General features: G+C 38.4%; 1 protein-coding gene and 1 non-coding gene across 7 annotated transcripts in view; both read right to left on the bottom strand.

Moving 5' to 3' along the window:
- PDE4D (phosphodiesterase 4D) overlaps positions 1-27,935 on the bottom strand; it is a 1,501,314-nt gene that overhangs the window by 726,144 nt on the left and 747,235 nt on the right. The window contains exon 1 of one of the 6 annotated variants that reach the window (XM_045999299.1): positions 21,695-22,295. The exons of the other annotated variants lie outside the window; for them this stretch is intronic. Within the exon in view, the coding sequence (XP_045855255.1) occupies positions 21,695-21,960 (266 nt within the window). The 5' untranslated portion in view covers positions 21,961-22,295. Of the gene's footprint in view, positions 1-21,694; positions 22,296-27,935 lie in introns of those variants that run through there. 6 annotated transcript variants of the gene reach the window in all.
- Positions 17,828-17,934, bottom strand: LOC123939472. Its single transcript, XR_006817855.1, has one exon. It is a non-coding gene; the product is annotated as a U6 spliceosomal RNA (small nuclear RNA).

The raw sequence follows: 27,935 nt of genomic DNA, 5'->3' as shown, positions 1-27,935 counted from the left end.
CATACATTTAAAAATGGTCAAAGGAGTAAATTTTATGTTATATGGTTTTGTCCACAATAAATTTAAAAAAAATATTTACATGTAACTTTTTAAAACTACAAAGTAAAAGAAAAAATAGACTGAGAAACTTTTAAAAAAGATTTTATTTATATGAGAGTGAGAAAGAGAATGAGTGGGAAGAAGCGCAGAGGGAGAAGCAGATTCCCTGTGGAGCAGGGAGACTGAGGCACGACTTGATCCCAGAACCTTGGGATCGTGACCTGAGCTTAAGGCAGCCACTTAACCGACTGAGCCACCTAGGCACCCTCACTGATAGAAATCTATCTTATAGACATATTTCATGTATAGATATAGATACATTTTTGTAATGAGAAATAAATGAAGTGATCCCTGAAAATAGCTGGCAATATGCTTAATACATATAAATTACATGATAAGTGTGATCACTATTTTTATTATATTTACTTAAATATGCACAAATTTTTTTTCTGGGAGGCTACACCTGACAACGGTAAGAGCAACTGCTCTGGTGAGAGCACATGGGTAGCTGTGAGCTCGGAGGAACAGCATCAAGGGAATTATACACCATTATGTTTTATAGGAATTTTTACCATAAACATGTACTATGTTTGTGGTTTTAAAATGCTAATGTTAGTCACTGAGACCAGCATCAAACTTTCACAAAAAAAACCCCAAAACACAACAAAACAAAAAAACAGGGAACACCCATTGTTCTCCTTTCCTAATTCTTATGCCTATAGTTTTTCTTCCTTTCTCTCTAAAAAGAGTTCTAGATGCAAAGCATACAAAATAAACATAATTTCCCTATTTCTCTTTTTCTCATGCCTTTCCTGAGCCTTGGGAAGAAATATCAACAAAGACTGGACATCCAGCGACCATGGCAGTCTTCCACTTAAGGGAATTTTAGTGTTCTTGGCTTCTTGCCCCACATAGCCTTATTGCCTTAGCTCTTCCAACTGGAACCACAAGAGTTGTTGCAGTAGTCAAAAAGGACTGTTCATGTGGGTGTGGCCCAGATCTCAGGCTATCTGGAGGGCTTTCTCAGGGACTCTCACAACAAGGCCTATCCTTAGATGCTGTAAGAGGCCCAATGGTGATCCCAAATAAGATATGTCTGTATCCTAAACTCCAGAACGTGTGATTGTTACCCTATTTGGAAATAGGGTTTGTAACTGTAATTAAGTTAAGGATCTTGAGAAGATAGTCCTAGATTATCCAAGTAAGACCTAAATCCAATGACAACTGTCCTTATAGGAGACACAAAGAGGGAAAGACCAAAGAGGAGAAGGCATATGAAAACAGAGGCAAAGATTGGAGTGATTAGTCACAAGCCAAGGGACACAGCAACCACTAGAAGTTAGTGAGGAACAAAATTGATTCTCCTCTGGAGCCTCTGTAGAGAGTGCAGCCCTGCCAACACGTTGATTTTGGACTTCTGGTCTTGAGAACTGTGAATGAATAAATTTCAGTTGTTTGAAGCCAATAAATTTGTGGTTATTTGTGACAGCAGGTCTTGGAAACTAATTCAGATGCCCTTCTCTGGAGGACATTTATCTGAGAATAAGTGTTTCAGTTTGTTTCAGCAATGATCCTCATTTTCATATCACTTCCTTGTGTATATTTTTGTCATTGTCTCAACAGTCATTAATTCGGGGTGGGGAGCTTAGATGAAACAACCTAACAGTGCCACAACTCTTGATGTGGTTGATCTGAACCTCGTCCCACAAATCTGCAACTGTTCAAATTGAGATTCACATACTTAAGTCCCAAAGCCTTTTCTGTGTTCAAAACAAACAAACAAACAAACAAAAAACCCTATTAAAATGTGAAACTCCCTAAAAGTAACATCATATTCAAGGATGAAAGCCGTAATGTTCAGGGTGCCCCTCTAAGTTACTGGATCTAAAAGGGGATAAGGCAAAGGAAAGAAAGAGTCCAGAAAAATCCCAACAATGCCTGTGAGTATTGAACACATTTCCTAGAATAGCTGGCCAAGTTCCGTAAGACATCAGACCCTCAGAAATACAAACAAATGAAAGTCAACTCTACCCTGGGCTAAATGTTAGAAGTGTCATAAAATTAATTTCAAAGCATGTATCATGACCATCTCACCAAACAGCTTCCATTGAAGAAGGAGACTAAGGAAATGGAACATTGCACCTTTTCCTTATTCTTACTGTGATTACAGCTTTAAAATGTGTAAATACAAAAAACCTTGTGACCAAAGTTCCTAGAGAAAATATTTAGAGCATGGCAAGGGAGAAGAGTTTCGCCTGGAAAGATTAGCAGATTTTTTTTTTCCCCAAAAGGCCTTCAAGATAGGCAATACCTTGGAGAAATACTAGGATTAAAATCTAGCAATGAGTTCTGTAGACTCAGAAACTGAAATCTCTCAGCATATGAGAGCAAACTCCTCTCTCATGAGCAAACCCATATCATATAAACTCATGGAACTGCTGAAGAGAATCCAAATACCAATTAATTTCTTTTCATTGAGCACAACAATTACTGTGCAGATTAAAATGCTCAACCATCTGACCTGTGGCTTTCTCTCTCATTAGAAAGTCCTATATAATAATGAAGACTATAATCAGAAGATGGCTTTGTGAACACAGAACAAGAACAATATACAGAGATAAATAGGTGATTAATAAGATAGATAAATTTGAAAGGTTATTAGTAAGATGATTAACATAGTTTTAATGTCTAAGGTCATTCTGTTAACCTATAGTTCCTCTTTCAGACAACGTTTGAAAAAGCACAGCAAACTGTTTCTTTTGTTATTGTCTTTTATGCCTACCCAAATTCTGACCAATCCTACCTTTTGATAGGTTTATAAATTCATCTCTTTAAAGTGTTGCATCTTAGCTCTGATAATTATAAATTTCCTGTGTTAATTCACAGGAGAAAGATCTTATTTCTAGATATTTTTTCCCTCCGTTATAAATGCCAACAGCATAGAACACTTTGGAGTTAATTACGACAGTATTAGTTCTCAACAAAACACAGCAGAAGAAAAAACAAGGCAGAACGTATTCTTTAAGATTTCTATACTGTAGTCCACAACTTTTGATCATTTTGCACAGTCAGCCTTTATTATTGCTAGGCATGACAGTGACCAGTAGGTATAACAAGAAGCTGATGACCTTAACTTCCCGGGTGGCCCCTGGTATAAAGCTTGACTTTGATGTGCCTAAATAAGCAAAGTATAGAATTTATGATGAGGTCTATTAGGATTGTAAAATCTTCTGAGTACAGCTGCCTAGAGCTTCCCTACTTAAGAGATTTAAAAGCAAGCAGATCAAAGCCTGTGTCATTGAAAGCCCTGTTGGCTGTCATGAGAAAAGGGGTAAAAATTGCAAACCCATTCAGTTGTTTCCATTACTGTAATGACTTGGAATAGACTAGGATGACGAAAATGAAGGGTGAATAGTATAGGGTCATAATAACAGTAATCAAAGGTCATGTGCCACTGATACTGAATTTTTCTTTTGGACAACAAAGACACTTTTATATATTTTTTTCTGAATAGCTATGGTAACAGGTTTTATTTCTGAGTGCCTGTTTCCTGTCTGTGGACGCAAGCATCTGAGTAATATGCCTATCCCAAACATTCATTAGGATATTGAGGATGAGTCAAAAAGCAAGATGGACAAATGCCAAAAGGTTCCATGCTAATAGTAAAAATCTGTTTATCCACTGAGTTGCCAAACTGAATATGGGGCAGGCAATAAGCAATGTTGTTACATCATAGTACATGTCATCAGCTGGAGCATGTCATACTCTCTTTAATGAATACAGAGTTAGGTTTATGTAGATAGGAAGAGAAGAGGCCAGAAATGCCCACATTTCTAGCATGCTAAGAAGGCAAGTCTGGAATAGAGTGATTTTCTTCAGGATAACCAACTCCTTAGGAGTGAGTGACATACAATTTCTAGGGGGGAAACTCTTGAGTAATGCTGATTATAATTCTGGGCTCTGTGGAACATTCCATTGACAGTGTATTTCTTACAATGCTTCCCTTAAAACGCAGACCTCTTCAAATTGATGCCATGCCTCTTTTAAATGGGCTACTCTGTATATTCCAAATGAACTTTTTCCAGTTAAGAACTGTGTTGATGTAAATCTACGTTGGCAAGAGCGTCATCAGAGTCAGCTGGGAGTGACAGGCATGTTCTAGCCAATTCTGGCCAGTGTGTTGAAATATGCTTCCCAGGCTACAAGAGCAAATGTACAAAGCATGCCCACGTCTTCACAGGGGTGACGTGCGGATCAGCAAAGCCATGGCTCTGTCAGAACATAAAACACATACCAGGAGCATTTCTGGAAGAGAAGCCAATGAATCAATCACAGCAAGAGCTACATAATCCTCACAGGTTAAAAGGTGCCAGGGCTCGCCCTTTCCCTTAGGGCAAGAAAAAAAAAAAAGTTTGTACATGTTGCTTTGCAGGGCACACTCTTAAGACACAAAAGATCATATTTCTTAATAACAGCCAGCTAGCTCACACAATATAAATATGCAAGCAGGCAACACAAACCAACAATTCGAACTCCAAAGAGAAAGCTATCTATGTTCTACCCATTTCATATTTGTTCTGTTTACAGATAGGATCATGAAACCATTTCTGTATAAAAGTTAAAATGTGGCATAGTCCTGCTTTCTTTTGGAAATATTTTATGGCCTATACAGAAAACCTATGTATTTAATAAAGTCAGTATCATTATAATGACATGTATGAGCCACTGGGGCAAGTATGCATATTTTTTTCAGAAATATTTTGGTTCAAGGGTGCCTGGGTGGCTCAGTGGGTTAAAGCCTCTGCATTCGGCTCAGGACATGATCCTGGGGTCCTGGGATCAAGCCCCGCATTGGGCTCTCTGCTCAGCAGGGAGACTGCTTCCTCCTCTCTCTGCCTGCCTTTCTACCTACTTGTGATCTCTGTCTGTCAAATAAATAAATAAAATGTTAAAAAAAAAAGAAATATTTTGGTTCTTCAATATCTAGTTGTAACATCATGCTGTATAAGAGGAATTTTTCTACCCAGTGCATGAACAAAATGGCAAGTTCATATTAGGAAATCTGCCCCAGGGCCATACATCTGGAAACTAGCAATTTCCTACTTGCCTTTCAGCATCTTCTCTCACACCTCTCAACCCTCCAGCGTAAGTATATGGTAAGAGGTGGGAGGAGCACAGCATTACTAGACAAAAAGCTGGAATGAAGACAGCTGGGTGGACCTGGCCAGCCCAGTTCCACTACCTCTCCCTGCCATTTCTGTAAATAAGCTACAGGTGAATTAGTGAGCCTCAGTTATAAAAAAACAGACCCAGGGGAGCCTGGGTGGTTCAGGAGGTTAAAGCCTCTGCCTTCGGCTCAGGTCATGGTCCCAGGGTCCTGGGATCAAGCCCCACATCAGGTTCTCTGCTTGACAGGGAGCCTGCTTCCTCCTCTCTCTCTGCCTATCTCCTCTGCCTACTTGTGATCTCTGTCTGTCAAATAAATAAATAAAAATCTTTTTAAAAAAAATAAAAAACAGACCCAAAAGAATGACCGTCCCAGTTGATGAGTTGTGCTTTTCTAACTGCACAGCCTCCACTGAGATCCTTGTCTTTGACTCACACTCATCACCACAAGGACCCCAAGACTGCCAAGATATTGCTCATCACCAGTCTCTCATCCTCAGAGGCCCTGTAAACCCCCTCATCTGGTTTAAATCCACAGCCCTCCCCAAAACTCCAAACTCTCCACTGTAACTTCCAGTGCTCCTACTCTGTCCTCAGTAAAATCCCCTGTATTCTCAACCTCTTCTCTGTCTCCTGCACCTTATTGTGTAAACAGTACTAGCTGTCCATTGACGATGCTGCTTTACTTCAGCCCCCTGAGGGTGACTTCTACATTTTTGTACCACGGCCCGTAAAGGAGAAATGTCTTTCTTGCTCTTCTCTGCTATTTCCAGTAAGTATCGTGACCATTTTACTATTTAGTCTGCACCATCATTATATCTCACCTGGATTCCTGCAATAATGTCTTAACTGGTTTCCCTATTTTTACCTCTTCCCCACATCTGTATTTGCCATACAGGAACCTGGACAATTCTTATAAAACTCAAGACAAACTATGCCCTCCCTTAGGCAGATACTCCCATTGTTAATCCTCCTTTCTTTGATATACCACCAAGAAAAAAAGATCTTCCCATATTGTCAAATCCTTTACTCCAGCCTCAAAACACTGCATGATCTAGCCCCCTTCGATGACTCTGATCTCATTCTCTACAACATTCCCCTCCCTCAAACACACCATCATATCCTCCCTCAGGGTCTTTGCATACATCCTTTCTGCCTAAAATGGTTTTCCCCTAGATAATTGTATAATCACTTCCCTTCCATCTCTGCTCAAATGTCACCTTATAGAGTCCACCCCAAAAAGCTTATACAAAACTCTATCCTCTAGCCCTGCTTTATTTTTCTATGCTGTACTTATCATCCTCTGACCCACCGAAATATTTTATTTGTATGTTGTCCCCCACCCTCCATTAGAATACCTCTCCATAGGGGAAGAATTTTATCTTTTTGTTGTTGCCGTTGTTCAGTTCTATATCCCTAGAAGAGTGACAGATACAGAGTAGACACTCAGAAATTATTTCTTGAATGGATGAAAGGATAGCAGGATATTCAGCTCCTGATTTTTACCCTGGTGAGCCAGTCTGGAAACAGATAAAATGTCTTCAGAGTAAGATGGTTTTCTGTACAGAGACCATCAGAACTGCTAGATGTGTTCTAAGTATTGCATTCTCTTGCAACTTAATGAAAAGGCAGGCACAGTCCTTGTAAATAATGTCTCTGTTCAATGCATTGGAACATAAGCACCACCAGTAGAATGGACACATCTGATTTGAATGGAAAGAAAATTGTGTATTCTGCTATTTCAGGAGGATTGTCTTAGAAGGAGTAGGATATTATCTAACTGAAAATAGTGTAGATTGGTCTAATTGCACTGACTCTCACATTCTAACTATTGAGAGTGTTCAGTGCACACACTTGAAGCTTAGCAAGCTTAGCATGGGGTAATAACTCAAAATGTCACTTCCTTCTATTTGGTTGGAGTGAAGCTGTTAAGAAAGATAAAATTGTTTTTCATTTAAGCCTATAAATCACTGGTGTCTTTGTTTGTTGGGGGGCGGGGAGAGACAGAATGCAAGATGATGTTCAAAACCTGATTCCAGCCTACCTTCCCCAAAGATTCTCTGAGCTGGACTCAAACTCACACAAACCCCATGTAGTTCCCATACAGATTCTGTTGTTCCTTTGACAAAAAGAACTCATCTCCTGCCATTTCTTCTCCTTCCATATTTCACTCCATTTCCCTCCCTACTGAAATCTCCCAGGTTTTACGTTCATATCAAATTCCTTTCTAGGCCTTGTTTTTCCCTTTTAAAAATATGATAATTAGGTGAACATTGAGGGAAGGGAAAAAGAAGAGGAGAGAGAGGGAGACAAGCCATTAAAATAAGGTATTCTAGGGGCGCCTGGGTGGCTCAGTGGGTTAAGCCTCTGCCTTCAGCTCAGGTCATGATCTCAGGGTCCTGGGATCGAGCCCCTCATCGGGCTCTCTGCTCAGCAGGGGATCTGCTTCCCTTCCCCTTCTCTCTGCCTGCCTCTCTGTCTACTTGTGATCTCTCTGTCAAAGAAATAAATAAAATCTTTTTTTTTTTTAAAGGTATTCTTAATGATAGGGAACAAACTGAGGGTGGCTGGAGGGGAGGTGGCAGGGATGGACTACATGGTGATGGGTATGAAGGAGGATGCTTGTTGTGATGAGCACTAAGTGCTGTATGTAAGTAAAGAATCAGTAAATTTTACTCCTGAAACCAATCCTACACTATTCGTTAACTAGAATTTAATAAAAATTTGGAAGAAAAAAAGGCAAATAAATCAACTCTACCTAATTCAATTATAGTGATGATTAATTAAATAACCTAACACAATGCTCAGGCCCTTCTTTGTGACCATGCCATCTCATACTCCATCTCAAATCTCAAGGCAGTCCCACTTCCAGAAACAAATCTCTGCCTCCTAAAAACTCCTTTCACTCTTTGCAATTATGGCTCTGTTTCAGTTACTTGAGTAATCACATTCTATGCCCCATCAGATCATAATTCTTGAGTGCAAAGACAATGCCCTAACAGCATCCCATACAATGATTTTCAGGGGGTAGACACAGTTTGTGAAGTGATCAAACTTCCAGATTTCAAGAGGTTCAGATTACCCATAGTGTCCCACCAATACTATTTTCACATTATGCTTGATTAGCACTTTATTCTTTTCAAAGATTTTTTTATTAAGTTTATCATTTGAACTTTTGAATGATTTTATGAATAATTCCATTTTACAGATGAACTTAAAGATGGCCTGTGGAGGGGCGCCTGGGTGGCTCAGTGGTTTAAGCCGCTGCCTTCAGCTCAGGTCATGATCTCAGGGTCCTGGGATCGAGTCCCACATCGGGCTCTCTGCTCAGCAGGGAGCCTGCTTCCCTCTCACTCTCTCTGCCTACTTGTGATCTCTCTCTGTCAAATAAATAAATAAAATCTTTAAAAAAAAAAAAAAAAAGATGGCCTGTGGAGTGTAAGAGATGCGTCTAAGAGCTCACAGTAAGTGAGGAGCGAAGCTGGACCAGACATCTGGTCTGGAAAGATGTTTCCAGACATCTTTGTGTCACAAGACTGTGCTAGATGCTAGGGACACAGTGAATGAAGCGCAATTCATTTCTCCCTTCATAAAGCTTATTCTCTAGATCAGTGGTTCTTAACTAAGCACAATTTGCACCCGACCACTCTGGGGAATATTTGACAATGTTTGGAATCCCTTGGTATTTTTTTTTCTTTTTTTTTTTTTCCTTAGTATTTTCATAATAGGATGGGATTACTGACATCTCATGGATAGTGGTCAGGGTGCTGCCAACATCCTACAATACACAGGATAGCCTCCATGACAAAGCATTATTTGGATCCAAATGTCAGCAGTGGCAACGTTGAGAAACCCTGCTCAAGACTCAGCTCCAGAATAAATGCTGTGAAGTATCCACAGGAACCAATACCAGATAAGGTTTGTAAAGACAGGTTTGGAACGGATGACATAGACTTAGATGCCAAGTAGGAGTCTGAACTTTATCTTGCAGACCAGGGATTGGTAAACTATGGCCCAGTGGGCCAAATCCAGCCTTCTATAATTTTTTGTAACGAGTTTCATTGAGTGTACTCATCCCATTTTATGTCTTGGGTTGCTTTGGCACTACAGTGGCATAACTGAGTAGATGCCACAGAGGCCGTGGCCCATAAAGCTTGAGACATTTACTCTCTGGCCCTTTCCAGAAAAATATCAGCTTACCCTCACCATAGATAGCAGGAAGAGATGGCAGAACTTTGGGGTAATTAAGGAGATAGCACAGGTAGCATATCCTCAGAGGGAAGGGACTGGAGGCACAAAGGTAGTTAGGATGTTTTTGAACTAGCCCAAACATAAGGCTGATACTAAAACAGATAGTGGTATCAGGAAAAAACAGAAAAGCAAGCAGTATCAGATGAACTAATCTACAGGCCTAGCCAGAGAAAGGGCAAAACAGAAGTCAAACATGACTGAGAAAGCAGTGGTTCTAGGAACAGAAATAGAAAAACCAGAAGTGGGGAAACAGTGAGCTCAGTTTTTCACATTATATCTGAGGTAAGAGTAGAGCTCCCAAGTGGAAATGTCCAGAAAAGACACACAGATCTTGAGCCAGGCTTAAGAGTTGGGTTTTGTGATATTTTAAATGAAGCTAGCAACTGGTGCTGGGACAGACTTCAGGTGAATGGTGCAGGGAGCATGCTGAAATGAGGCCAAAGGGCTAATTACATAATGGGAGAGCACTTCAATTTAATGTGCTGGAAATGAAGTCAATGAAGGAGGAGAAGAGAGATCTCAGAGAAATAGGAGTTAAACCAGTGAATAAGACAGTTTCAAGGAGGGGTCAGCAATAGTATCAAATGCTAATAGCATACTGCCATTGCTGATGTTGAGCATATCAGTAAGTGATTTTAAATGCAAAGGCAAAACTGCTTTTAATTTATGCATGCACTTGTTCCACTGTGAAGAAAACCGTCAAGATGAAGGGAAGATAATGCTCCTCCTTATTTTATAGTTGGTGCACTGTTGACTTTCACTTTTTACTCCAAAGCATATCAGTCTTCTGGAGTCTCTATTAATAGTGTAAAAAGAGAAGGAGGTGACCCATGGGAGATGTTCCTCTAAGAAAGTCTATCAAATGATGGTTCCAGCATCACTTGTAGAGCTGTCCACAAATGTGACTTCTGGGGCCCCAGCTGAGATCTGCTGCGGGTGCAAGGCCGGTTCCATAGATGTGAACACATAGACATCTGTGTAAGGACCACACTCTCCAAAGGGCCCTGTGCTGGACTGAAGGCTCTGCTTTTGCTGTCAGGAAATTCCTCACACTCCTTTGAGCAAGTATTTCTGTATTTTTACTTTACATTGGGCCTTGTGAATTACAAAGCCTGTCCTATGCGGGAGTTTGAGTCTAGAATTAAATAAGTTCTTTAGAAGATTACAGAGGTATAGAAAAATCAGACGCCTCACTTAGCTCAGCTTTCACTTCTTTGTATGGGGATCCTACACTCTTAAAATGTTCATGTTGGTGCTCTTTGGTTTGAAAGCTGCCATTAGCGGGCACACATTTTTCATGGGACAGTTCTACGTTTATTTACATCTGTACAACTACCAGATAGGTAGTAAGTAGAGGGCGGTGGTAAAACAGGATAACAACACCTCACGTTCCACTTCAGACTTGGAATGACACAGTCCAAATTCAGTGTGTTTACTTTCAACTGAGCAATTCAGATGTGAAAAGTCTGTAAGGACCAATGTCCTTCTTCCAACAGTAGAAGATCCAGTGGTTCAAGGATCACTGGGCTAGTGTATTATAAGGTCTAATGTTGCACCAGGATGGTTTTTAGGCATAGGTGCTGTGGTTTAGTGAATTTTTAAATGCGGAATTAAATGATGAGAAGGGAATTTCCTTTCCAAATCTCTTTCTGTCATTCTTACTGTCTTAAGGAGAAAGGCTTAACTGGTCTTTCACATATCTGTACTACTTGCTAACTACCATTTTAAACAGAGAGCAGACTTCAGGCTCAGAACCCTCAGCCGGTCATAGAATCCTGCTACACTTGAATCTGTGCAATCTTTCTTACCTGTATTTGTTTCAGTGATCTTCTATGCATGATAAATGACACAGGTTTCCAATTTACAGTAATGTTATAAAGCTTCTTTTCTAAACATATAGACCTTTAAATTAAAATGTATTTTATTTTAAAATAAAAATTAAATGTAAAACAGTGCAAATGATTCACAGATGGACCTTAAACTGGAAAGGTGATACAGGAATGATCACACTATTAATGATATTGCTATTGTCATTAATAAGAAGGCTTTATTAAAGGAAGCCAGGTTCTATTCAGAAGAGAGCCACATCATTCAACCTTGTGCGTCATCAGCCTCCTATTCATATATGGCTTAGTTATTACTACCCATAAATCATACATTGTTTTCTTTGGCACTCACTCAATAGAGAGTCATAAAAAAAAAATCACGCTGCAGAGAATAAAGCAAAGAAAACAAATACTATAAACCTAAAGAAGGTAAATAAGCAGAAATGATAATCTAAGTATCCTTATCAATCAGAAAGTTGCTTACTTCCAAAGACCAACAGTACATACTCAACATATATAAATGTAAATATGAAATCATTCCTATAAGAAAATGAAAAAAACCACATACCTTATTAATAATAATATACAGAGGAAACCACTTTATTTTAATAATGGCTAATTTGATCAGAGGGCTACTCATAAGGGTAATGGAAAGGAAATTTGGTTGGTTTGAAATTACCACAATGTAAAAATAAATATAGATTGAACTATGGAGAAAATATTTACATTAAAATAACATTTCTATGCTAAATATATTCAAAAAGGTTTCCTATTATTCAATTTTACTTATTCTGAAGATCTACTTTGGAGAACTGATGCTTAGTTTCTGCCAGTTCAAAGTTTCTCTAAATTGTCATCCTAAAAAAGGAACTATAAAAGATGGTTTTTTTTCTTTTTTTTTTTTTTTAATTTCTCCTCAAAATCTTGACATCTCCTTTATAAGCTTAGGTCTTGGTGTATAATTTAACCACTATGAATTCTAAGAGATAAGGATTAGTCATTAGAGCTTTACAAGCTAGTTATTCAGTAATTTCCTAAGAATCACAAATATATTTATGTAAGTTTATTTTCTTTAGAAATACAACAGGCATAATTTACTTTCAAAATGTAAACTAAATATTGTTAAAATGCATATGCTTGACAAATCTGTGATACTCTTACATACTAATTCATACATATATATTATATAGTTAAATTAAACCAGTCTAGTGTGTGTAAACCCAGAATACACACACACACACACACAGGCACAAACTCATGGTGACAAAGTCCATATAAATGGTTAATCATTGAGTTTGAAATTTCTTTCCACTAGGGCATTCAAATACCACATTACCAGGACTTTAAGGCTGGAAGAGTATGGATCTCCCCAGCGGTTTAGCATAAGATGCACAGTAATGGAAGGGATGTTTCTCAATTGAACAACAAATATTTACTAAATGAGTATTATACAGGTGTCACTTGGCACTCCAGATGGATACAGAGATTGCCACATTTTAGGAACTAATAGTTCAGCTATACAGGCAAATTGCACAAAAATAGAAGATAGCAGAAGATATAAAATGACAAACAAATAGCAAGGTTTGTGCTCTCAGAGTTCAAAGACAGGTATCACCAAATGAAGTCAGGCAATTTGGCCCTGTATACACTGGATTACAAAAACCCAAAGTCAGGCCACTGATTCCCAATGTTTTCACTCCTTTTCTCTCATTAAACCTTACATTTTCAAAGGATGTCCTGACCCAAAGAAGACAATATCAGATCTGTCACTTGAAAGAGGAAAGACAGCATTTATTTCTGGCCCCAGAGACAGTTCTATTCAAAAGGCAGGTATCTTGTTAAGTCAAGGGGATGAGCCCATAAGGAAGGGATCTGGCATGAAGACTGGCAGATGAACAGAAGGAGATTGTTTTGAGGTACGATGGGCTTTGGTCCTCCTATCCGGCTATCCGGTCGTTCGCAGCCAGCCTGTGAGTCAGGCCAGCTCTGGTTACCAAGCAGATTGCTGCTCTGTTGCTTAGTGACTTGAGCCTGCAGACCATCATTTCCAGCTGGCTCTTCTGGAACTAAACATTAATAGATTTTTGAGTTGATCTCTTTAGAGCCCAAGCCTTCCTTGCCTTTTCCTCCGAATCATTGAAAATAAAATTATTCTGATTGGTTTTGTTTTTATGCCAGTCTTATTTTTTTTAAGATTTTATTTATTTATTTGAGAGAGCGTGAGAATGAGAGAGAGAGAGAACATGAGAAGGGGGAGGGTCAGAGGGAGAAGACCCCCTGCCGAGCAGAGAGCCCGTGATGTGGGATTCGATCCCGGGACTCCAGGATCATGACCTGAGCTGAAGGCAGTCGCTTAACCAACTGAGCCACCCAGGCGCCCCAGTGCCAGTCTTATTTTTTTTTTTTAAAGATTTTATTTATTTATTTGACAGACAGAGAATCACAAGTAGGCAGAGAGGCAGGCAGAGAGAGAGAGGAAGGGAAGCAGGCTCTCCACTGAGCAGAAAGCCCGACGCGGGGCTCGATCCCAGGACGCTGGGGTCACGACCCGAGCCGAAGGCAGAGGCTTTAACCCACTGAGCCACCCAGGTGCCCAACTGCCAGACTTATTTTAAAAACTACTCTGAATCAGAATACTCTCTATTGACTCTGAAGCCCTCCTTCACCAAAGACATATATTTCTCCTACACATACATTCACTTTCATCACAAAAAGAACAACTACATTCTACAAGCTACATGTGTAAATAAATAAACTGAGATTCTACACCAAGAATGAATTCTGCCCCTGCCCTTCTGTGAACTTCACCACTATTCTGGTAAAGTCACTAAACACTCATTGTTTTTGCCTCAATATACATTCAAGGTAGAGACATAAATGTGAATGTGACTCTTAGCTCAAGGGTTGCTTTGCTGAAAGAATGCAGGATAGAAAGTTAGGCAGACCTTTGTTCAAGTTTGAACTCAACTCACTTCATGGCTTCAGAGCTACACGATCTTTGTTATACAAAAATTTTTGTGGACCCTAGCATCTGCATATGGAAAATACAGCTAATGATACTTAAATTCAGTTCTTGTTTGTTTTGAAGGTCAATGTACATAAAGAACCTGACGCTGAGCTGGAGCAAAATCATTAAGGGCTATGTTATAATAAATCTAAGATTATAAGCTATGTTATTATGAACCTAAAGTTCTTATTCCAAAATGAAGTTGGATGATACTTCTCATATCAACTGACGATCTCATTTTGTGAATAAGTACTTCATGTGAAACAGAGAGCATTTATGCCTTTAACATGAAAGATAAAATGATTTTTTCTATTTTATATATGCAGAAGAGACTGATACATTAAAATGGTATATAATTGAAGATGCCATAAAAGAAAATTTTTGATTAGATTATTATTATCTATAGATTTCCATATTTCCTACCTAAAATCATGGCTTCTAGATTGTATCTTAGAGTGAATACCAACTGATTTTCATTCTGAAGGCCCTGCAGACTTTGAATGAGTCACAGAATTATTAAAGAATTCTGTCCCTCTTTTCACCCACATGGCGTCTACCTCACTCACATACAACACCAAGCTGGAATTTTTTTTTTAATTTTTTTATTTATTTGACAGAGAGAGAGAGATCACAAGTAGACAGAGAGGCAGGCAGAGAGAGAGGAGGGAAGCAGGCTCCCTGCCAAGCAAAGAGCCCAATGCGGGGCTCGATCCCAGGACCCCAAGATCATGACCTGGGCCGAAGGCAGAGGCTTAACCCACTGAGCCACATAGGCGCCCCTGGAATTTGTTTTTAATTACTTATCTTAAATGTACCATAGTTTGTTATCACTTTGTAAATTTAATTAGTCAGTTTTTTACTTGTAAATATCAAATGCCTTTATAACCATATGACTTTTAAATAGAGACTCTACAATTGAAAAAGGTTGGGTAACTAAGGTCAAATATAAGTGGCCAGTGGAGCTAGAAATAGAGGGCTTCAACTCTACTAAAGTGATCACAGTTTTAAAAACGTGATTTCTTTTCAAAAGCAAATCCATTAAAAAAACAATGACATAATTTTGCTACACTGGTGATAATAAAACTTCTTCCTGAAACTGCTACTTGAAGAATAATTTTAGCAACATCCGGTCTAAAAAAAACATAAAAAGTGCTGAAGCTCATTTAATTACCTAACCTCACAGGAACTTGTTATTTATAAGGATATGTATAGGGGCACCTGGGTGGCTCAGTGAGTTAAAGCCTCTGCCTTCGGCTCAGGTCATGATCCCAGGGTCCTGGGATCGAGCCCTGCATCAGGTTCTCTGCTCAGCAGGGAGCCTGCTTCCTCCTCTCTCTCTGCCTGCCTCTCTGCCTACTTGAGATCTCTGTCCATCAAATAATAAATAAAATCTTGAAAATAAAAAAAAAGGATATGTATACAAAGAGTGACTGTGAAAATTAAAACCATGATTGAAAAATAATTTTAATGAACTCTGAAATTCAATTCTTTTCTTTTCTTCTCAATTCAACACTTTTGCCAAGTTTACAAAAAAAATTGCTTTTGCTTAAAGGTATATTTACCATTAGTAGTAATGGCTTCAGCTGGTGCAGATGTGTTTCATGTGTTCTCTCTTGATTTAATATAAATGTCAAAAGTCATAGAAAGCACATATATGTAGTACACTGCCAGGTCATTTCAGCATTTTCTTCATTTTGCCTCAGCAACCATTTGTTAAGGTTTTTTCTTTGTAATTTCTTAAATATTGCAAGCCAATTGACAACTTCTTTAAAAGGAATATCCTCTGGGGTGTTCTGATTTGTAGGAAAGGCGAATCAATCTTTTAAAAGCTACAGACACCCTTAACTTCCAGCGCCCCCAAGATTTCCGTGAAAATAGACAGCCAATTACACCCGGGACACAGCTAAAGATTCAGCCAAGTGACCCCACCCAACATGCCTGCAGTACTTCCTGTTGTGCTCCCCAGATAATTTCCCCAGAAACTTCCTTCCCACCTCCTGGTATCACACTATACCCACAGCTCACCTCTGGGTTCTCAGCTCCTCAGAAAACACTAGCAATGCCTGTCTCTGGATATCTGTACCATAAAGGACAGAGAAAAGATCACCTTAAAGTTACATAGGGCAAATACAGGCAACTAGAACAAGGGAGAGAGTCCTCAAATACCATCAATAACACTGGCTGAAAACCTACTCATGTGCCCGTGGGTGCATGTGCGTGTGCATGCTACAAACTCTCTAAATGGCTAGATTACTCCTTTGTAGATAAGGAAGGGTTTTTTCCTCCCTTCCATAATTTGAAGAAAATTTATAGCATATTTCTCTTTTAATAACCATAAAAACAAGTACACTTGCTGAAGAAATTATGACTCAAGAAAGCAAATGTTTACTTTTAAACATGAACAGTTTTATAGCTAATGCCAAAGTCAGATAAAGAGAAATCTATAATAAATAAAAATATGGCCAAAAGCACTTATCTAGTTCCCTAAAAATCTTTAGATTACCTAAAAGTCTCCTGCAAGAGGCCTTTCAAAAATACATCTAATTATTTTGTTATCTAAATATGTTGAAATTATTTTGTTAAGGATGTTACTAACTGGTTCTTCTACTTTTAAATGTTGTAACTAAAAACACACATGTATACACAGAATTTGTAAGGGTAAGGCATACGAAGAATATTACCAACTTACCCAGAGAAACCTTAATCCCTAATTTTACTTATACACCCTCTAGAACACTTTTCATTCACAGTGTACATTAAAAAGAAAACCTGAAAAACAAAGATTTTCCTGACTATCTGATTTTCCTGAAGTAAACTTATATTGGAAATTATGTTTTCTTCACTAGAGATCACGCTGACTTTGGAGTTCCTGACATCTAGAGGGAATCCCCTACTCAGATGAAAGCAGAGTCCTGTCTATAATCACTAGACTAGAAGGAACTAAATATTAAGTAAAAATGATAAAACAGAGTGGTAAAAAGCACAGACATAGAGGGTTCTAGTTTAACACACAGTACGGACCAAGAAAACAAACAAAAAACCCCAAGCCCCCCAAAACACCGTTCAATAAACATTAGCTAGTGATGTAATTATTATGAATAATCATTGAAAGAACTGCCATAGATTCTGAAGAAGCGGCAGATTATTTTCATTTGGGGGAACAGGAGGAAGCTCTCAGGAACAAAGAGATTCGAATGACATGTGGAATGGGGTAGGGAGGGGAGAGGCGTCAAGTTCTATGGTTCCACCTCAGGAATATATCTCCTCTCTGCCTTCTCCTTTTCCATAGTCATGAGACATACACCTGTTATTCTTGCAAACTCTTGGTCTCTTTGCATATTTTCTCTTTAGCCCAATCCATTCACAAACAACTGACAAGATAATCATCGAGTGATCCTGAAGATCCAGGCAGACCAAGGCTGGAATAATGGACATGTATTAAATGTAATAAGGAATATATTTACTTACAGTGATACTCATTCAATGTCGATCCCTGTACAGTACACTGTAATCTACATATACTATACTTTTTTTTTTTTTAAATATGGAACGCTTCACGAATTTGCGTGTCATCCTTGCGCAGGGGCCATGCTAATCTTCTCTGTATCGTTCCAATTTTAGTATATGTGCTGCCGAAGCGAGCACTACATATAATATACTTAATGAAACCACAACACCTAAAAGATACTTTACTATTCCCAGGAAACTGGGTAATAGGGAAATTGAGGCATTAGGAGAAGAAATTTGTTTAAAATCATGCAACTAGTAAATGGGAAGTCAGAATTTAAACTCAGGTAGGCTAGCTTCTGCTTAGGTGCTCTCTATACAAGTCACACAACACCTGAAGCATTGTGTCAACTCAGTATGCTACTCTTGAAGTGGGTCATGAAAATCCAAATGAATTTTGGATAAGAATAACCACAATCAACCTAGTAAATATAGAACAATAAAGGTGGAATGTGTTAGGATGTTTAGTTAAGAAAACAATTTGTTTAAGAGAGAAAAAAACCTGTTAACACTGAAAATATTGATTAATGGGTACATGAGGAATAATTGAACAAGGTCCTGGCTTTCTAGCAGGTTACTCCATGCCTCTTACCTTAAGGGCTACCATAAGGAGAGAGGAGAGATTCAGGGTGTGCGGTTTTCAAAACAGATCCTGGACCCAAGCATAACAATCACAGGGAAGGATATTTCAGCTGTATATTAGCAAGGACTTCCAAATCAATAGACTTGCCAACAAATAGAATTTCTATGTATGACTCTCATCCAGGAAGTGTGCAGAGATGTTAAAGGGCTGGTCATCATAAATGTTATTCCATGAATTCAACTATGGTATAAAGGGTAAAGCAGGTGGCAATAATGTTCTGTGATTGAAATGGGCTAGCTATTCACCCCATCTGTTTGATCTTGTTCCTGGAAACAGCTGAGAATATGTCCCATCGTCCTTTGCAGTTAGATGTGACCATTGAGCCGAGTTCTAACCAAGGAATAAGAGATATGTGTACTTCTAGGCCTGCCTCATTAAAAATTCACACATGTCATCTTCCCATTCTTTTCCACTGATTCCACTAAGCGTGGTATCCTTAAAAATCATGTGTCATAAGTAGTGGAGCTATAAGGTGGTAGGATCCCAGGTTGCTGAAACACCCCAGGGTAGCATACATGCCCATGAGAAGCAGCAGCAGATGAAACCATTTAGGGTGTCAATCCACTAAGATTCGGAGAATATCTTGTAGAGCAACATGATTACCTTACTTAAATGCCTTTCAATGGTATTTATTTTTTCAACTAGAGGGCAAATTATTTCAAACCAAAGAACAGCTCTTATTCAGTTCTGTCATCAGTATGGACAAATTAAACACTTTCACCTCAACAGGAATAACAGGCACAGTAACCAACATTCTGAGGTAAACATATAAGGCATGTATTTAAATGGCTCATCATCTAATTTAGGAGGAGCAGAGGATTTGAGTGTGGTAGTGGTAGCAGCAGTTTAGGTAGCAAAAAATGTAAATACATCAAAACAGTTTAGAATTTTTTTTAATTCTGCATAGTGTTTAGTCTAAGTTATGAAAGCACAGGTAGAATAATATTTGTATTTTTTTTTAAGATTTTATTTTTTTGTCAGAGAGAGAGCACAGTAGGCAGAGAGATAGGCAGAGGCAGAGAGAGAAGCAGGCTTTCCGCTGAGCAAGGAGCCCGATGCAGGACTCGATCCCAGGATCCCGGGACCACCACCCAAGCCAAAGGCAGCCGCTTAATCGACTGAGCCACCCAGGCATCCCTAGAATAGTATTTGTTATAAGATACCTATGGATATTACAAAAGTCTTGGGGATCATTGGACCAACATGAGGATGTGAGGTACTCATTCCAACTCCCCTGCTGGATGCTTTTAGTCGACAAAAGATAGTGTTTCCTCCTGAGTTACTGAGAATATTATGATTTTTATTTTCCATTTCCATTGCTCTTTTGATGCCTTCCTGATCTAGCTGAGGCATGATATACCAAAATAAAATATCGTCAGAAAATTGTGCTTTTGGTGTTTCCCCAAACAGCACCAGAAAAGGAAGTGCCAGAAATTTCAGAAGAAAGCCTGTCTTCATGAGATTTCCTGCCTTCCTTACATCTCAACATGTCTAAATAGTTCAGATAACCTTCAGATGAACTCTAGGTTGCTTCACTCAGTTGGAAATCAAGCAACCGAGCTGAGGCTTACCAATTCAACAATGAGTACAATTTAGGAAGTGTAATTTTAAAAAACTATCTCAACCAAAATGGACATTGGATATCAAAATTCTGGGCCTGACTCTTCACTGGCACCCTACTCTGGCCTGATTCTTTATAAAATATGCATAAAAAAATTCACCCATTATGAAGAAGATAACAATATCCATGAGGAAAATAAATGAGCAGCTTTCCTGCTCTGGTCTCAAGCCATCACTCTCCCCCAGGGTTTAACTATGTCTTTTACCCCATACTTAACCTCTAATTTTTTCAACAATACCTTATTCAGAGAAAAGTGACTTTTCCAGAATTTCCTTTTTAATCTTGGATAATGCAAGGTTTTTCTTACCCCCCATATGACAATTTTATCTAAATAACATAGAAATGCCATCTAGTTAAAATCCTGGAGGAAAGAAGAACACTTCTCCAGTGAGAGTTCTAGCTATTTGAAATTAAAATTCTGAGGCTGGACATTTCTTTGGGTAGGATATGTATTTCCTCTGTCATCTATTTTCATCTACGATGTTAATACAGTCCAGAGTATGGCCATGTTGCTAGTTTAGCTTTTGACTCCTCTACTTCTTGTTGCCTTTTTCCTAGAAGTCTTGTTTCTGATTTATTTCTTTGATTTGCTTTGCCATTTCTGGTATGATCTTTGGTCTTCTATGGAAAAAATGTATAAAAAAAATTCAGTCAAATTCCCAACTACCAGGTTCATTATTTTTTGTTTCAGCTGTTTCATCATAATATTCATTTTACCAAAATGTGCAGGTAGTGTATGGAACCTACTGCTACCTAAAATAAGCCAAATATGTATCACAAACCACCACCCCCCCCACACACACACCATCATAGCTTAGAATTGCCTCTCCTCAGGCAAAACACTATAATAAGCCTAGACAATAGTAAATTTTAATATTTGCATTTACAAAAGCAGGAAAATATCAGTACTCATCTAAAAAACTAGGTGAAAAATATGCATAAAAATCCACCCGTTATAAAAAAAGGTAACAATATTCACAAAGAAAATAAAAATATTGACAAAACACAGAACCCAAAATCAAAGAACACAACAATATTACCAAGTAACAGCCAGAAATTTCCTGCACAGAATTCCTTAACCCTTTCTTCTTTCCATTGGAAAGACATGTTTGAGTTTATAAATACATTAAAGTCAGTAGCAAAGGAGGGGCTTGAGGGGGCACACCATTATACACACAGCACACACTCTCTTCACACACATCTCTGTTCAACTGGGTGTTATGCAGAAAGGAGAGCAAACTATGATTTTCCTCCTCTCCTTTCTGGTCCTTTCTTTCTTGGTAGTTACAGGACCTGGCAGGGATATTAGCTTATGAAATCAAAGAAACGCCACCACATCGGTATGGGAGTAAAACTGCATTCTTATTTGACATCTGGAATCCAATTTTCTTGTAGGAACTTGCAATAGGAATTGAACTTTGGGAACCACCCACTTCAATGATCCCAGTCTAAAAGACTGCTGCTTTGACTAGGACATCTGTGGGATCCCTTAGTAAGGTACAAGACTTCCTATAAATCACAGGTGAGGAATGATGAGAGTCCTTCCTCCCCACCCCGAAAAGCGAAAGGGCGGGAGGCGCACAGATCACCCGGGGGTAACCGCCACCAATTCCGGTCAGCCTCGCAAACCTTACCACGTATGTGCCACCGTGAAACGCCGCTGTTTAGGGATGTTGCTGCTGAGAAGCATCCTCCGCAGGAGCCTGGGGGAATTTCTCGGAGAAATCACTGGAGAGAGCTTGGGAGAGACCGATTTCCTGGCTGGCTTGGACTTCTCCTGCTGCAACAGGTTTTCCCGCAAGGATTTCACAAGGTCCTCATTCAGCCAGGGGTTTGGACAGTGCGGATTATCCACTTCAGGTACTGTTAAGGTGTCCGGGCTTGTCGTCTGCTGAGCCATTTTCCGGGTCAACTTTGTACAGTTGGCGACAATCCAGGGCAACGTGTTTCCCTGGCGTCTTTCCAGTGGCTGCTTCTCTCAGAGTCCGGGGAAACGTCCAGAGAAGCAGGTCCGATCCAGCTGTTGTTAGTTCATTTGATCGCCTGCCTCAGTCTCTCCGTGAAGGTGGGGCTGGGTGTAGACGAGAAGAGCGCACTCCTCAGCGGAAGCCTGTTAAACGTCACCCCTCCTCTGCCGATCCCCTGCCAAAGATCACTGACGAGCTAGCAGGGCAGGGGAATATGGAGGGAAGCCTCTGCGTTAGCCTGGCTTTGTCAGCGCTACAAAGCAGCCTGTTAAACTATTGGAACTAATGCGCCGCAGCTGCTCCAGTGACTTCTGCTTTTGTACATAAAAAGTCCTGGGGGGAGGGCTTAACCATCAGATGCCTGCTGCTTGGCTGTTTGGCTAGTCTTTCCATTTGCTTATTCCTGAATCCAAAGGAAAGAAAAACTTTGAACTTGACCTTCCTCTCCCGCAAGGGTTATTTATCTGCCGTCAGTCCCCGTTCATAAAAGAAAATTACTAGTCCTTTGCTTTTTATAAGGGAAGAATAAACAAGCACTAGCTAGATAAGGAGGAATACTTCCCTGTTTGCTAAATTCAATCTGATGCACCTTATAAGACAAATCCCAAGGAAATAAAATGGAGTCTTTTTTTTTTCTCTTGTTAGAAACTAAAACAAAAGGTTTTAGAATACCACATATGGAACACATTACAGGTTGCTGTTGTGTTGTACAACCTTGCTAATTATGGCTCTTTCAAAACATGGGACAACAGTATTTACATCCAAGAATAGTATTTATGATCTCTTTGGGTTTAAACTGACGACCTTCCAGAGGGGAATACAGTTTTCATAAGAGTAGTTAAAAATGATTTTGAAATTTTAATTATTACTGATGGTATACAAAACTTTATATAGTCAACTATAAAAGGGTAAAATAAATCTAGCTTTTCATAGTTATTTCCTTATTTTTCTTTTGATGTAAGATTTTCACTTGTGATCAACATAGCTTCAACACACTCAAGGGAGGTTTAAAATTAAAAAAAAAAGAATTTCTTGCTTATTTAATTTACTACTAGAAATAAATTGAAAATGTTACAACAACTCAAGTAAGTAAGCAAGTGATAATAAAGCCTGTTAAATCTCATTGTGTGGAGAATGGCAATGCAAGCCTTTAACACTGGATTGTAAGAGAGCCCAAACCTTTGCATAGAGATGTCCCCAGCAGTCTAGGGATGTTACAGAGAGCTCAGGATTGAAATCAAATCACTTTTCTCAGGAACTAAGAATATTTCCTTTGTATTTTAAAAACACAATGATTTAAGAAGGAATTAAGAAATACATCCAGATAAAATAGAGAACAGAATAGTCTGATTCAACTGGGGTTTTTTTGTGTGTTGTTCTTTGGTTTTTGGTTTTTGGTTTTGGTTTCTACGATTACTATTAGGTCAGTTTTAAAAGTTTTTCCCACTTTCCTCCCTCCCTCCCTCGGTATTCCACCTTAAATTTAAATTCTTTGTCTTTAAATTGTTACAGAAAAAGATACCCTGAGGTTCTGTTTACAGGAGCACAGGGTCACCACTTGGTATAACTATAACAATTTAATGAACCATAGGTTCCATGACTTAATCAGAAAATCTGTTCTGCAAATACTCAAATTTTTAAAAATCAAGATGTGATTGTTCTTAAAGAATTCTCACCAGTACAAAAGGTTTCGTCAATGCTAAACTTTAAGTGGCAAACAACCTTACTTTAAACAAGCTAAAGATGTCAATTTCTTCCTACCTTTTAGCACTAAATGAGTATGCAATTTCTGTAAAGTGGGCTGAAGGACTATTGCATTAGGAGTTGTGCAAAACAGGTATGAAATGCTTGCCCTCAAAGAACTCTTACATTAATGGAAAAGACTGGACAATACTCAGGAGAAGGCACCAGAACATGTAGTAATAATTATCCGGTACAGAAAAATAAAATGAAAAAGGTATGCATAACTGATAAGGAAATGTTAAGGTGGAGTAAAGCTTGCAGATGGAGAGGATCAAAAATTAGTGAAAAGAAAGATGACAAAGAAGTGCCTTCCAGGATAAAGAACTAGAACGTGCAAATGCAGTAAAGAAGAAATAAGCAAGTTTGTTTGGATAAAAAATAAATAAAGCCCAGTAGTCAACAGATGTAAAACTTATTAAGGTTTGTAGAAATGAAAGAATTCAGATAGCAGAATAAAGTGAGGGGGGAAAAAAAAAACACGAAACAACAGGTAGCAAGTTGATACCCCCAGCCCTCAAAATATTAGAAAAATTTCCCACTGTCTAAAAACAGTTCTAATCAGCAAACATCTGTGGGCATTTATTTTGTGCTAGACACTATATGATATGGTCGAGGATATTTAAAAATTAGCTAGATGCTGTCCACATTGTCTGGGCATTTATTATCCTGTAAATTAACTGCAAAACAATCCACATGTCAAAGTATAGCCCAAGTACCTAATGAGAGCCAGGAAGCAGAAGATACTTAATGTCTGGTTTTAAGTAGAGAAACGTGATTCTCAATGACCAAATAAAGGAATCTGTATGACTAAGAATACTATAGGCCATAAAATGGGAAATTCATTGAGTTCAGGATATTCTAGGTTCTAGTTCTTGCTTTCAGTAACTTCATTTAAAAGGAGTAAAATATTTACAAGTTAGTCTTCTCATAAGTGGCATGTCATGTAGATGCTCAGAGATTAGGTACTCTGTTGATGAGAATAACTAAGCTAAAATGGAAGATATGATAATATTCTATTGAAAATTCATTGAGGATTGTGGTAAACAAGTTCTAAAACTGAGCAAAGGCATTCTGCAAATTTTCCATTGCTTTAGTGCTTATTAAAGGACTCCACTGTAGACACAGAATTAGCTGCCCTTCTATAGATTTCCCTATCCTATCATTATTTGATTAATATCCTTACATCTACAATTACTCTCCTGAATCCCCCAAATGATATATGGCATTCACACAGCTTTTTGAAAATAAAATTAATTTTGTTTTAAGAATTCTTTGCCATCCTCCCTTCAAATAATTTGGAAAACCCCATAGCGTTTCAAAATCATGCTTGAAAATCACTGCCTTAGGATATATAAATTGTAAAGTTCTGAAAATAACCAAAGGTGGGTGAGGTTTGGATAAACTGGTGATTTTCTTTATAATAATGCAGAAGGTCAAGGAAACTCTTTCAACAGGAATATGAAACAGTTTGCCTTCCTTATTTTTCCTTTATAACAAAATCTCTTTAAAATTAGCTGCCAGAAACTTTTCTGAAAAATACAGTACTGAAAATGACAGGCAAATAAGGCCTTTGGTTTTAACAAGTGGAAATTTGAAAGTAGGCGAAATGTTTTGATAAAAGTCACCCACGCCTAGAACAGCAGATAACATCTCTTAATTTCATAAAGGTTTTCCTAAATATCTTTTTGTGGATATTCTAAATTTGCTTTTTTAGATTATTTGGGTCTTCGATAATATTTATTTAATTAATTATTCACAGGCAGCAAAACAAATAAGAGATAAGATTTGTACAGGTTCTGGAACAAGGATTGAAAACTGTGCTCTTGTCTAGGTAAGATATAAGCAAGGCTGGATTTCCCATAATTTAAAGGGAGCAATAGTGCAGCTAATACAAAAGGATGGATAAATTAAAATGATTTATGTGTGACTATAGAATGCATTACATGCTTCTGCCAACTGTGTTTTTTTGTTGTTGTTGTTTTGTTTTTTAAGATTTTATCCATTTATTTGACAGAGTGAGAGAGCACAAGCAGGCAGAGCAGCAGGGAGAAGCAGGTTCCCCACCGAGCAGGAGCCCAATGTGGGGTTCCATCCCAGGACCCCGGGGTTATGACCCAAGCCCCATGCAGTGGCCCAACCCACTGAGCCACCCAGGCGCCCCTGCCAACTGTGTTTTAATTAGGTAAACAGTGTGTTAAAATGAGACTGCTTTTTAACCTGCCCATAGGATATAGTCTGTGGAAATGATCTGATAGTGGGAAAGTTTATATTGTGTAGTAGTTAAGAAGAGTGTGTTTGGAACCAAAAAGCTTGTTTTGAATTCCAGCTGTGATACTTACTGTTACTTGAATTCTGTGGATCAGTTCCTCATCTGTGAAACTGAGTTATAATAATAGCTATTGCATAAGAATGCTGCAAAAATTAAGTATGTTAATACCCTTGATATAAAGAATTTAGAAGAATGCTTGGTATACAGTTAAACACCCAATAAATGCCACCTGCCACTAGATGATACCAGGAACTTAAAAAATTTACACTCAGTAGATATCACCTCTGTGCCAGGTACTTTGCGTTGTATTTCATTAAATTCTTACAATAACTCTAAGCGTATTATTTCATTACCACTATTTTACAGATGAGAGCATAAGGGGGTTAAGTGACTTGCCCAAAATTGGGGCTCGTGGGTGACTCAGCTGGTTAGGTGTCCTGACTCTTGATTTTGGCTCGGGTCATGATCTCAGTGTCATGATTTCAGGGTCCTGAGATAAAGCCCAGTGTCAGGCTCCCCACTCAGCAGGGAGTCTGCTTCTCTCACTCACTCCCTCCCTCTGCCTCTCTTCCTGTTCATGCATTCTCTTTGTCTCTAAAATAAATGAATAAATATTTTTTAAAAAAATTAACTTGCCCAAAGCCATATAGTTCAACAGTGTCAAACCAAGACTTCAATGTCTATGAAGTTCCAGGGCCTCCTATTTCAACTCTACACTAAATCACCCCCCAAAAGAAAGTTGATCCAATACTTAAAATCGATGATAGATCTTTTTACTAAAAAAATCGTAGAGATCTGAGTGCCCTGAGCTCTTCGTCTAGTTAACACTAACTTCTGCCCTTGGCTCCACTCAGGACATACACCATGGCAACCTGTGGAGCCTGCCAAGTCATGAAATTCTTACAAAGGCATGGTACTCTAGTAAGGGCAGCTTGAGGTGGAATTCCTGAGTGTTTTTTCATCTATATGTCTGTACTTCTTTGACACAAAGGCATTTTTATTAAACTCCATGGTAGTTTTCCAGTTTGCAAAAGCATATATTCTCAAATTATTTCATTTTAAATTTTCATTGTGATCATTTTTCATTTAGAATTTATATAATTACAAATTCTGATAATAAAATTATATCATCCCTACACTGAAAAGCACATCTAGATGTTGTGGAACAGGGCTTTTTAAATCATCATCATCATCACTAAATTTTTACCAGATTCTGGGCTGGTTGGCAGAGATTAAAAATAGTAAAATATCTACTTGAAAATAGGAGATACACACAAACCCCACCAACAAAGAAATTAAAGGATATAAAATTAATAACAGAAAAAACAATCAGTGCCTTAAAGGTTGAGGAATAACTAATATATATGTATCTTGACCATGAAACTTGAAGAAGCAGCAGGAGTTGAATTTGAAAGAAGGTAAGTGTGGAGGAATCATTATAAGACAGTTTGGAGGAGTGGATTATCATGGAGATGAAAGAAATGTTGGATTTTTAGACTCTTCCCTATGGAAAAGTTAGTAAAATTTACTTGGGATATAAACAAATAATAGAGAGATTTAAATTAAGATTAATTTGGTGGCAATGTGTACTATAGTTTGGGGGATGTGTAAAGGCTGTTTGTTTAATAGTTCCAACTCAATATACATCCGTATAGAAATGGAAAGAAAGGGGCTAATGACGCAATATTTGGAAGGATTTGTTCACTGACTATGAGCATTCAAGCCAATAGGGAAGTCAAAAATAGACTGGTCATTTCTTAACCTAATCAATTATACTTTCCATCTAATTAAGTATGGTTCACCTAATTAATCATCCAAACGTTACTAATGTAAAAAAAAAAATGTAGGGTTTATTAAACACAAGAGGGGCGCCTGGGTGGCTCAGTGGGTTAAAGC

Source organism: Meles meles, chromosome 3 (genome assembly GCF_922984935.1).
Source record: "Meles meles chromosome 3, mMelMel3.1 paternal haplotype, whole genome shotgun sequence".
In the NCBI taxonomy this organism is placed as follows: domain Eukaryota; kingdom Metazoa; phylum Chordata; class Mammalia; order Carnivora; family Mustelidae; genus Meles; species Meles meles.
This window is presented reverse-complemented; position numbering and strand designations above follow the sequence as displayed.